The sequence below is a fragment of the Balaenoptera acutorostrata genome, chromosome 14, assembly GCF_949987535.1.
Source record: "Balaenoptera acutorostrata chromosome 14, mBalAcu1.1, whole genome shotgun sequence".
NCBI lineage: Eukaryota > Metazoa > Chordata > Mammalia > Artiodactyla > Balaenopteridae > Balaenoptera > Balaenoptera acutorostrata.
This window is the reverse complement of record NC_080077.1, coordinates 9048231-9060809: the sequence shown is the minus strand read 5'-3', so window position 1 is coordinate 9060809 and position 12579 is coordinate 9048231. Positions and strand designations below refer to the sequence as shown.

Sequence of the window (12579 nt, the reverse complement as noted above, 5' to 3'; positions counted from 1 at the left end):
GGAAGGATCTCTAAAGCTAATGAAAGATGACGTAGCGTTTACTGTGTACCAGGTACTGCGGCGGCTCTTCATGTACGTCATTTCACGTAAGCCTCATAACCACCCTTCCCCTGAAGAAGTTTCTCTTATCCCAGTGTTCCAGATGAGAAAACGGAGGTGCAGAGAAGTCAAGTGCGTTTCTCCAGGTCATGGCTAGTAAGTCACAGAAGATGGAAGCCCGGAGTGGGCTGCAGGGCCCACAGTCTTGAGGTCGATATACTCCCCTGCCTCAGTAACAGCTGGCCCTGACTGAGTGTTAGCAAGGCTCCTGTGTCATAAACCCGCTTCACCGTCACAGCAGCCCTCGGCGGTGGGGCCTCTCAGTTCCCTGAACTTTACAGTTCAGGAACCAGAGGCCCCGGGAGGTGACGTTGTTCCCCCCAGGTCACCCTGCTGGTCAGTGGTGCAGGGGCCTTCCAGCCCAGGCGGTCGGCCTCCAGAGCCCGAGTTCTTAACCACCGGGCCGTGCTGCCCAGCATGTGGCCGGCTTCTTTGTTCTGTTTGCCATGGGAAGGGTATTCGATGACCTGACCAGCGCGCTCCTGGCTGTGAGTCACTGGGCTTGCGGCCTGGCAAGGATACACATGAATTCGTGGTTCCTTGAGGGGCTTAGAACATCGTTCATTAAAATACTTTTTGAGGTCGTTGGGCCTTGAATGTTTGTGTAATGGCTTTTTTGAATAACTAAAGATGATTTTTCTGTGATATATTCAAGTGGGTTGATTGAAATTTCAGAATTTCTATTCTGTCCGTCTTCTCAGAGTTTCTCCCTCTCAAACCCCATTAAATGGTGGGTTATTTAAAAAGGAAAGTTTGGTGAAGGGGCCAAAGAGTGAGAGAGTGGTGGGCCTCCTTTCCACCCCTGACCTTGTGGTTTCAAATCCCACCTCTGTCTCCTGCTGACCGGGACCTAAGCGGGTGTATACTTTCCCCAGCCTCTATTTTCCCATATATAAAATGGGCTGATGATACCTGCCTCACAGGGAAGCACCTGGCTGGGTACCAAGTAGGTGCATAGGGAACACTGACCCTTCCTGCCCTTTCCTGCAGCTGGTTGGGTTCTGAACCAGAGGAGGGGACATTTTACACAGTGGATCATCAGGGATATCGGTTGGATGAAAACTGAGATTAAAAAAAAAAAGGGGACAGGGGAAAATCACAACCATTACTATTAATAACTGACACGATTGAGTTCTTCCTCTGTGCTTACTACACTGTTCTAAGTGTTTCATTTTTCATCTGTGCTCCCACTGGTCCTGTGGGTGTCATTCTGCCTGTCTCTGGTTTGCAGACGAGGATGCTGACATCCTGAGAAGTTACCTGGTTGCCCAGGGAAGTGGGGGAGCCAGGATTTGAACCCAGCCTGACGGGCACCAGGCCAGTGCTCTGGGCCCCGGGAGACAAATGATTTTTATACAGATTGTGAGAAAAATAAAATCCTAACTAAAACTTGAGAACAGACTGAGAGATCAAAAATCCCTTTCCACTGCCCAGACTCTAATTTTTTAATTCTAAAGTGGGAAATCTGGGTATGAGGTGAGCAAACAGCAAAATTTGTAATCCCGAAACTGTTTCAGTCTTACCTGCCTGCTGTACCGTGACTTGATGAGCTGAGACAAAATATGTAATTCTGTGGTGTCATAAAGATGCTTCAAAATTGGACAAGATCCATGATGGCATTTTTCTGGGAAAGAAGTCTTCAGATTGAATATCTGTCAGTGCTTGCTTTGGTTTTCAAAAAAAAAAAAACACACACACACACAACGTGATTCTGAGACCCCTGCAGCCCCTGGTGCTGTCTTCTCCTGCCCGGCTGCATGCTGGTCGTCCCTGGGGCTCCGTCAAAGGCAGAGGTTGTGGTGCCGGTTTCCTCCCATCCTGCTCTCCGCATCGCTTAGAGACGCACCTCGAGGCGTTTTCTCGCCTTCTCTGCTCACCCGAGTTCTGTCCATTTCATGTTCATTCTGCTCCAGGCCCATAAAGAGGCTCATCAAGTGCTTGCCTCCCCTACAGTTTCTTTCTAGTGCTGCTTTATTAACTCCTATGAGACCTGCGTGGGAGGGAGAAGTGCTTAGTGAGAAAAGGAGTGTTGGCTGCGGCCTGTCGGGAGTGCTCGATGGCCCTAATGGGGACACGGGCTTTCCCGCTGGCCGGTGAAGGAAGGGCCGTCTGACCAAGGGTGTGACCTCAGTGGGAGGTCAGGGGTCTGGTTTTTGATGCGTCACACTTGAGATGCCTACCAGATATCCAAGTGGAGATGTCAAGTAGGCTTTTCATGTAAGTCCAGAGTCCAGCTGGGCTGAGATACGAATGTGGAATTGCTCGCATGTGCATTGTCTCTGAAGCCTGAAACAGGATGAGATCACCTGGGGAGTGAGAGTAGAGAAGAGAGGCCTAGAGCAGCATCATGCCAAGGAGCCCCAGTAAGGTGAAGATGGCGCTCGCCTGCGGAGAGCCCTACAGAATAGTTTTCCAGCCATTCTCTCATGGGAATGGATGGCTCCAAAGATTCACCTTCCTTGGAAGCGGTCTCTTGGAAGTGGTTATGAATATGCATCATGGGGGGGAAGGCAGGGCTTACAGTGATTTGGATTAAAGCTGCAATTTTGGGCGTTGGCTTTCCAAGAAAAGTGTTTTTAGTTTCTCTAGGAAATGTGTCTGTGATATTGTAAATTACCCGTGAAAACTGAGATTAATTTAGAAGGAACCTAAAGAGTACAAGCTGGTGCCCAGGCGACAGTCTGCTCCATTGCATTTGAAGGGTCTTCCAAGGGCATGGGGGCTCCAAAGAGACCAGAATTTTCGCGTGTGTGTTTTAGATGCCTGAGTGTGGAAAGACCCATGGACCTGGAGAGGAAGACTGATGTATGGGACCCATCAAGAGAAGAAAAAGAGAGACACTGATCATGAGCTGGCAGGGTTTTGTAGGAAGTCTTCCTGCCGTGGTTATCTAGGTGGAAGATTGCGTCGGCAGCTGTGCTTGACCTGGCCAGGTTGCATGGGGAGATGGGGAGCCCTTTCCCCGTTCCCTAGCAGCTCACCACCAATTTGAGGGAACTACATGAACACTTCGGAGAAAACTAGTAAAAGTTGAGTGGAATAGATGTTTTCTGAATGCGCACCACGTGTCTGTCTGGTGTCCATGTGGGTAGATAGATGCTTTATTTTCAAGCGCTCAGCTATGTAGTGCAGACCACACATGTTGTAGTGGTTTAAAGGCCTGGGCAGCCATGAGAGGTGGAGAAGCGAGGGAAAGCTTCATGGAGAAGGTGGGACACACAGGTGAGCCATGAATGCTGGGTCTGATTTGGGTAGTTTGGTAGGGAGAAGAGAGAGCATTTCAGATCAGGAGAGCAGTACCTGAATGGGCTAGTCTGGACTCAGGCTTGACCACGGTGGGAAGCTTTATAGAATTTAAGCCCTAAGCCCTGGAGTCTGACGCTTGTGTTTGAATGCAGCCTCTGCTTTGAGATCTAGGGCAGGTCACCTACCTTGCTAAGCCTGAGCTTTCTCATCTGTGAGATGGGGCTGTTAGCAGTCCCTACCTGAGAAGGCAGCTGCGGTGACTCAGGAGGTAGTGATTCTCGCAGGGTACATGCAGGACGGTGGGAATTTAGGGGCGGATTTGGGGGCCTCGAAGGCCATAGGAAGGCATTTAAACTCAGTCGAGTTGCTCACTGTGTCGGGGTAGCACGTTAACAGTGCCGTAATACCCACACAGGAAGGCACACGTGGAAGGCTGCTGCAGGGGCTGAGTGGGAGGTGATGAGGGCCTGGACTGCTGGACTGGTGTGCTGGGGGTGGAGAGTAGAGAGGCGTCACCTCTTCCAGGCTGGCCGTGTGGGATGAATGAGAGACGGACGTCGGAGGTGACTCCAGGGTTTCCGGATGTGGGGATGGAGGAAGGGGAGAGGCCGGAAATGGGCAGTGGAAGCAGGTTTTTCGTTTATGTTATTTTGTTTTTTAATGGGTTCAGTCTTAAACCTATTGACCGTGACGGGATGTAGGACTCCTAAGGGAAAGTGTCCTGGGAGCCACGAGTTTTGAGTGGGGTCGGGGCAGGCAGGACGCTGGGAATGGTCCTGGAGGCGGAAGGACCGTCAACGAGGAAGCAGGAGATCCACGGGTGTTGGAGGGTCTGCAGTGTGGGGTCCTGACTCTGGGCTGGAGAGTTCCCAGAAGGGGATGGACGACTGTAGAGGAGGAGATGAGGGTGGCTCGGAGCCCCCTGGGTGGTCGGCCGCGTCCGTTTTCTGCATCGCAGTCTGGCCTCTGAGCAGAGGCGTTCCTCCCGCTGGTGGCCCGATCACAGGGCGTGAGGGCTGTCTGCTCACGGGGACACGCCTGGCTGTGGGCTGCTGTAGGTTGGCTGGACTGTTCAGCAGGGAGGTGGGATGGGCCGCAGGCAGAGGAGCCGCTGGGTGCCGCGTCGGGGCAGGAAGCCGGGAGGCGGCGAGTGTGAGACGCCGGGCGAAGCCCGCGGGGGTGGCCGGGCTGGTCTCCGTGACTCCTCGCCGCCTCGGCTTCTCCAGCCGTCCCGGCGGCGCCCGGGAGTTTTGTGACTGTGGTCAGCCGTGTGCGCCTGTGATTTGTCGGGAATCAGGTGCAGTGGCCGAGGTGCCGGGCGTCTCTGGGTTCTCGGCGAACCGCTTCAGAGCTCTCGGTGATGCGTCGTGAGCAGGCCGGTGGAGAGGGCGGCGTCGCCAGCTGGATCCTGCAGTCTGGGCACTGGCCCCCGGCCCGGGACACCGGGGCAGCAGCGTGCCCCCGGCGTGAGGCTGCCTGAGGAGGTGTCCTGCCGCGCGGGAGACGGGGACAGAGGAAAGGAGGCCCGTGGCCCACCATGTCCCCAGCGAGCCCTGGTCAGCGGGGCTGGTTGTGCGGTGACATCTGCTCACGCGGGGGCTTGTTTTGCCGCCTCCGTGTCTTTTTTTGTCCAGTTGGGTGAGGCTTGATTACCGAAGCAGGAACGGATCTCATAAATTGGATTGAAGTGGAAGTTTTAAGGAAGGGGAAACGACAGATCTTTATTGAGTTACCGAGGAGAAAATTGGAGAAATACCCTGGGTGGTTTGTGTGCCGCAGGCGTTTGATCTTGTGCTGTCGTCTTCCTGAAACCTCTTTCTTCAGCGTTCCTTCTCACCTGCTGAGTAGCTGTGCTTTTATAGTAAATCATTGATAATGCGTTTTGTTGATAATGTTTTAAAAATCAATTTTTAGACATAACTTTTCTTATTCTGTTTTCCTCTGATTCCAAGCCCTCTGTTCTGTGCTTTCACCTCTGCTGGGGAGCCCTTGGTGCCCCTCAGAACCCCAGGGTCACCCCGGGAGCAGCCCAGGGGTGGGGGGGCCATGAATGACTTTGTGTAATTTTTTAAAACAACTGTCGATTTACAGAAGAGTGGCAAAGACAGTACCGAGTGTTTCTGCACACCCTTCACGGGGCTTCCCTCGTGTCGGTGTGCAGAACCCGTGGCAGGTTTGTCGGCGCTCAGGTCGACATCGGGGCAGTGCCGTCCACACCTGACCGTGTTTGCACGTCCCCGGCATCTCGTCCGTTTAGCTTCATGCGCTGTTGCCTCACTTGGAGATGCACAGCTACGAGGAAGTCTTCCCTCCGCAGGGTGTGCTGAGGCCTCTCGTGGGAGGGGGAGGAGGGGACAGGGAAGCGACACAGGAGCCCTTCCTCGTGCCAGCCCTGCACTCCACCCGGCTTCCACAGAGGCCCTCCTGGGGTGGGGGTGGGGGGTCCGCTCGCTTCCGTCCTGCTTCCCAGAGCCTCCTTCCGGCAGCGCCGGGACCGCCGAGGGCAGAGCTGTGGCATCTAGGGCAAGAGTCCTGCCGTCTCCAGACCTCGGGCTCCCTGTGTGCAAATCCAAGGAGCCGGACTTCCTCCCTGACGTGATTTCTGGCTCTAATAGTGTAAGGCTTCGGGCCTCTTAGGATCTTCAGGGTCCAAAATCTGAGTTGGGATCAGGCCACTTAATTCACGAGCTCTCGCTCCCCACGCACAGCGGGGTCATTGGTGGTCCAGCCTTCAGACCTGAGTCCCAGAGGGAAAGACACTGGTTGCTTTATTTCTTCGCTGGTCCCGTCACCCAGTGAAGCACGGGGGTGCCGATCTGAAAGTTCACTCACCCAGGCCTGGCAGGAGAGCGCTGACTCAGTGTCAGCAAAGCCACGTCAGAGAGACTCTGGGCCACCTTTGCCCTGAGATGCCGCCCAGCTGGTTTCCAGCTCAGGAAGGGCTGCCTTGGCTGTGTAAGGGAGAGGGTGTGCATGTGCACACGGCCGTGAACTTGATACCGCAAGAGCAAACGGCCTTCCCTCCCTTTCCGGTTCAGAGCCCGATTCTCCCCCTCCCGGTGGGGGGCTGTTGTCACCTTCCCGAGAGGCAGGCACGAGAAATGCCTCCTGCCCGCTCAGCTCCCCAGACCAGGAAGTGCTGGGCACAGAAGAGGACGTCAGGAGCAAAGCAAGACAGAAACCCCCCTGGCTCTCATCTCTCGGGGTTCTGGGTCTCCTCGGTGGGCTACAGGGTGGGGGGCCGGCCTCCCCTTGGTCTCGGGGGAATCGGAGCTGGGCCTGTGCCTGCGTTCCAGCCTGTCTGGGGCTGCCTTTGGGGGCAGCGTTGAGGACCTGCCGCTCTCCAGCGTTTATGTCTGTCTTTCACAGACTTCCCTTTTGTTTCCCGGCTCCTGGTGTAGGGAGTTCTAAAAGAGAGGTGAGACCTACCCCACCACCATTTTTTTCTGACCGAAGAATGAAGTGGGGATAAATAGGAGGGAGCTGATGCTAGGGTGTTAGGACGGACCCTCTGAATCGCTTTCCTATCGGTGTCACTCGCAGAAAACCGCGGCAGCTTGCGGAGTTGCATCAAAAGCAGACCCCAGGTGAAGGCCAGGCTGAGCTTCACCACGACGGGTGAGGCCAGCGAGGGGTCTTAGGTTGTGAGGAGCCCTGGGCAGGAAACACAAAGCTGGGGGCTGGCGGGAAGATCGGCTAGGACACACGATTCCGGGGCACCTGGAACCCCCAGTCCGGGCTTGACTGTGGCATCTGCGTGTGAGGAGCTAGGGCCCTCCCTGCGCCTGGACTCTGCTCTAGCTGCTGAAAATGGGGGTGAGGAGGGGTTCAGCCCCGCTCTGTGGCCTGGCGAACGTGCCCCGAGTGGGCTTTGTAGTGCCTTCTCCTGCCACGAGGGTGGGATTTGCCTGGCCCCCTGCGTCACGGGGTGGCAGGGCTCTCCCCGTGGAGTGCCAGGCCCAGAACATACCGGAGTGGCCCCCACCCCAGCAGTGGTCACTGAGGTTATTTAGGTGCTTTTGTCAGCCGAGTCACCTGGTTTGAGAATAGGTCCTCCTCTGAGGCGAGGGCTCGCAGGTGGGGGAGGCCCTCGCCCTGCCGCCCCTCACCCCGGCTTCTCCCTGCAGGCTGGCGCCCATGAGGCTGTACACGCTCTCCAAGCGTCACTTCGTCCTCGTGTTCGTCGTCTTCTTCGTCTGTTTCGGCCTGACCGTCTTCGTCGGGATCAGAGGTGAGCAGTTTTCCGTTTGTTATTTTAATTGAAATGTAGTTGGTTTACAATGTTGTGTTAGTTTCCGCTGTACATCAAAGTGATTCAGTTATACATATATATTCTTTTTCATAGTCTTCTTCATTATGGTTTATTACAGGATATTGAATATAGTTCCCTGTGCTGTACAGTAGGACTTTGTTGTTTATCCATTTTATATGTAATAGTTTGCATCTGCTAATCCCAAACTCCCAATCCAACCCTCTCACACCTGCTCTCCACCTTGGCAACCACAAGTCTGTTCTCTATGTCTGTGACTCTTTCTGTTTTGTAAGTTAAGTTCATTTGTGTTATATGTTAGATTCCACATATAAGTGATAGCATATGGTCGTTGTCTCTCTCTTTCTGACTTCATTTAGTATGATAATCTCTAGGTCCATCCATGTAGCTGCAAATGGCATTATTTCATTCTTTTTTGTGGCTGAGTAGTATTCCATTGTATGTATGTTCCACATCTTCTTTATCCATTCATCTATCATTGGACATTTAGGTTGTTTCCAGGTCCTGGCTATTGTAAATAGTGCTGCTATGAACATAGGGGTGCATATATCTTTTTGAATTATAGTTTTGTCCGGATATAAGCATAGGAGTGGGATTGCTGGATCATAGGACAACTCTGTTTTTAGTTTTTGAGAAACCTCCGTACTGTTCTCCATAGTGGCTGCACCAATTTACATTCCCACCAACAGTGTAGGTTCCCTTTTCTCCACACCCTCTCCAGCATTTGTTATTTGTAGATTTTTTAAATGATGGCCATTCTGACTGGTATGAAGTGGTACATCATTGTAGTTTTGATGTTCATTTCTCTAATAATTAGCAATGTTGAGCATCTTTTCATGTGCCTATTGGCCATCTGTATGTCTTCTTTGGAGAAATGTCTATTTAAGTCTTGTGCCCATTTATTGATTGGGCTTTTTTTGTTGTTGTTATTGAGTTGTATGAACTGTTTGTATATTTTGGAAATTAAGACCTTGTCAGTCACATCATTTGCAAATATTTTCTCCTAGTTCATAGGTTGTCTTTTCATCTTGTTTATGGTTTCCTTTGCTGTGCAAAAGCTTATAAATTTAATTAGGTCCCATTTGTTTATTTTTGATTTTATTTCTATTGCCTTGGAAGACTGACCTAAGAAAACATTGCTACAATTTATGTCAGAGAATGTTTTGCCTATATTCTCTTCTAGGAGTTTTATGGTATCATGTCTTATATTTAAGTCTTTAAGGCATTTTGAGTTTATTTTTGTGTATGGTTTGAGGGTGTGTTCTAACTTTATTGATTTACATGCAGCTGTCCAACTTTCCCAGCACCGCTTGCTGAATAGGCTGTCTTTTCTCCATTGTATGTACCTGCCTCCCTTGTCAAAGATCAATTGACCATAGGTGTATGGGTTTATTTTGGGGCTCTTTAGTCTGTCCCATTGATCCATATGTCTGTTTTTGTGCCAATACCATGCTATTTTGATTACTGTAGCTTTATAGTATTGTCTGAAGTCTAGGAGGGTTATGCCACCAGCTTTCTTCTTTTTTCTCAGGATTGCTTTGGCAATTCTGGGTCTTTTATGGTTCCATATAAATTTTAGGATTATTTGTCCTAGTTCTGTGAAAAATGTTATGGGTAATTTGATAGGGATAGCATTAAATCAGTAGATTGCTTTGAGTAGTATGGCCATGTTAACAATATTAATTCTCCTAATCCAAGAACATGGGATATTTTTCCATTTCTTTAAATCATCTTCAGTTGCCTTTATCAGTGTTTATAGCTCTCAGGGTACAAGTCTTTTACCTCCTTGGTCAGGTTTATTCCTGAGTATTTTTTTAAATTAATTAATTAATTGATTGATTTTTATTTTATTTTTGGCTGCATTGGGTCTTCGTTGCTGTGCATGGGCTCTCTCTAGTTGTGGCGAGCGGGGGCTACTCTTCGTTGTGGTGTGCGGGCTTCTCATGGGGGTGGCTTCTCTTGTTGCAGAGCACGGGCTCTAGGCATGCGGACTTCAGTAGTTGTGGCACGCGGGCTCAGTAGTTGTGGCTTGAGGGCTCTAGAGTGCAGGCTCTGTAGTTGTGGTGCATGGGCTTAGTTGCTCCGTGGCATGTGGGATCTTCCTGGAGCAGGGATCGAACCTGTGTCCCCTGCATTGGCAGGCGGATTGTTAACCGCTGCACCACCAGGGAAGTCCTGTATTTTATTTTTTTGATGTGATTTTAAAAGGGATTGTTTTTTTACTTTCCCTTTCTGATATTTTATTGTTAGTGTAAATAAATGCAACCAATTTCTGTATGTTAATCTTGTATCCTGCTACCTTGCTGAATTCGTTTATCAGTTCTAATAGTTTTTGCGTGGAATCTTTGGGGTTTTCTATAAATAGCATTATGTCATCTGCATATAATGACAGTTTTACCTCTTCCCTTCCAATTTGGATGCGCTTTATTTCTTTTTCTTGTCCAGTTGCTGTGGCTAGGACTTCCAGTACTCTGTTGAATAGAGGTGGTGAGAGTGGGCATCCTTGTCTTGCTCCAGATTTTAGCGGGAAGGCTTTCAGCTTTTCACTGTTGAGTATTGTGTTGGCTGTGGGTTTGTCATAAATAGCTTTTATTATGTTGAGATAGGTTCCCTCTTTACCCACTTTGGTAAGAGTTTTTATCATGAATCGATGTTGAATTTTATCAAATGCTTTTTCTGCATCTGTTGAGATGATCATGTGGTTTTTGTCTTTTGTTGATGTGGAGTATCACATTGATTGATTTGTGTATGTTGAACCATCCTTGTTACCCTGGGATGAATCTCACTTGGTCATGGTGTATGATCTTTTTTATATGTTGCTGGATTTGGTTTGCTAATATTTTGTTGAGAATTTTTGCATCTATATTCATCAAAGATATTGGCCTGTAATTTTCTTTTTTGGTGGTGTCTTTGTCCGGTTTTGGTATCACGGTGGTGGTGTCTTCATAGAATGACTTTGGGACTGTTCCCTGAGGTGAGGAACAGTTTTTGACCATCTTATCATTTATGGTTACCTTGGTGCAGTGCCATTCAGCCTGGCCCAGCTGTACCCACTTGCTCTCACCCCCTAACGGCCCCATCATGGAGGGTGGCACACGGAGGGTTGACCCTGGTCCTGCCCTGCACAGCAGCCAGGGCCTACACCCAGCTTGGCAGCGCCAGGCGGCCTTGACCATGTACCCTGTGTTGAAAGAGTTGTGTTCCAGGACCTGCCTGGGTGCTGGGGAATCCAGAACGTGCTGGCTGATTGGGGAGCCGGGCCGTATAAATGGTTCCAGTGCAGCAGATTCTGGGAAGGGGGTGAGATAGCGGTGAGCACGGGCGCGGATGGCCGCTGTGGCGACGCCCGGAGCAGGAGGGAGCCTGCAGGTGCTGTTTGAGGGGAAGAGCCACCCATCACCATCTGAGCTTCGAAAATGCCTCTGAAATCATCCAGTCCAGCCCCCTTTCACACAGATGGGAAACGGAGAACCAAAGTCAGGTTTCCAGAAACCCAGGTCTCTTCAGTCCAGGGGTAGGAGATCAGGAGCCTGCTTAGGCTGTTCCTCCTGCCCTCCTAAATACCTTTTCCAGTGAGGGTAGTTTATTTAACTACAGCACTTAACATTAAAGTGTGAATGACAGTTGGGCTTAACCTGTCCCAGAGGCAGTTGTGCCTCAAAAGGCTGGTTTCTTGACCTGAACTGAAGCTTAGGTAGTGAATGGGCTGAGGAAGCTGGGGGAGAGGGTGGTTATTTAGGTGCCATTTGCCTCCTGCTGATGAAGATGAGGATGGTGACCACAGCAGTTGTGTCCAGCCTCTTCTTTTTCTCCCCGTGAATTCACCAAGGAATCCCAATTACATGAGTCGCAGCACGAGACACCTCGGTTATCTTACTTGATTTTCACAACTGTCCTTTAAGATTGGTAGAGGAGGCATTAGTATTCTCCTGGGTCTCCAGTCTCACAGCACTTCAGCCCACTCTTGTTTCCTTAAGCACCAACATCCATGATTATATGAAACCTTCTCCACTCTTGCAGAAATGAAAAGTGTTGCACCAAGGCTGAGATGAAAAAGACCATGTCAGGATTCCCATATCCATTTCCTTCTGTAGAGTACTAGCGTTAGCAGGTTCTCCAGAGAAACAGACCAATATGTATATATGGAACAGAACCAGATCTGTTTATATAGATTCAGGTACATAGTTTTATTGTAAGGAATTGGCTCACGTGATTATGGACGCTGAGAAGTCCCCAGATCTGCATTCAGCAAGCTGGAGACTCAGGATTGCCAGTGGTGTAAGTTCCAGTCTGAGCCCAAGTCCATCCAAATGCAGGAGAAGACTGATGTCCCAGCTTGAAGACAGTCAGGGAAGGAGAGCAAATTCGTCCTCGCTCACTCAGCCTTTTTGCTGTATTCAGGCCTTCAGTGAATTGACTGAGGCCTACCCACACTGGGGAGGGAAGCCCGCTTTCCTCAGCTACCCATTCAAATGTTCATCTCATCCAGAAACCCTCAGTGCACAATTAGAATAATGTTCAACCAGATATCTGGGCACACCATGGCGCATAAACCTCACAAGTCCACCCCCTGTCAACTTGGCATCCATGCACGTCTCCTTAAACCATACCTGATCTCCAAATAAAGACAATAACAAGGTCATTGTTCCTTCTGACATGATAACAACTACCCTGCATATAACCCAAAACTCACTACCCCTTCCGCAGGAGAGCAGGTGGGGTCCTTGAGTGATGTTTACTCTTCTTCGTATCCTGTAACTTAAATACTGTGATATAAAGGCAATAATACAGCTTCTGTTACTTGATAAGGGAATAAGAGAGGGAAGAAAAAAAGGTATTTGCTTAGTATATGTATTTATGCACGCAGACATACTCATGACAAAGTAAGGAGGAAATATTCATGACAGTTAAAAAGTCCTTGTGTCTGTAACTAGTCAGGTGGTCATAGCTGCTATTTATAACTA

General features: G+C 50.0%; 1 protein-coding gene across 4 annotated transcripts in view; it reads left to right on the top strand.

Annotated features, from left to right (window-relative positions):
• The window catches only part of TMEM181 (transmembrane protein 181), a 71739-nt gene that overhangs the window by 24878 nt on the left and 34282 nt on the right, over positions 1-12579 (top strand). For 2 of the 4 annotated variants that reach the window (XM_057527768.1, XM_057527769.1), the window contains exon 2: positions 7473-7576. In XM_057527768.1, the coding sequence (XP_057383751.1) occupies positions 7473-7576 (104 nt within the window). Of the gene's footprint in view, positions 1-6445; positions 6764-6888; positions 6964-7472; positions 7577-12579 lie in introns of those variants that run through there. The other 2 variants (XM_028167436.2, XM_028167435.2) reach the window with 2 other exon arrangements.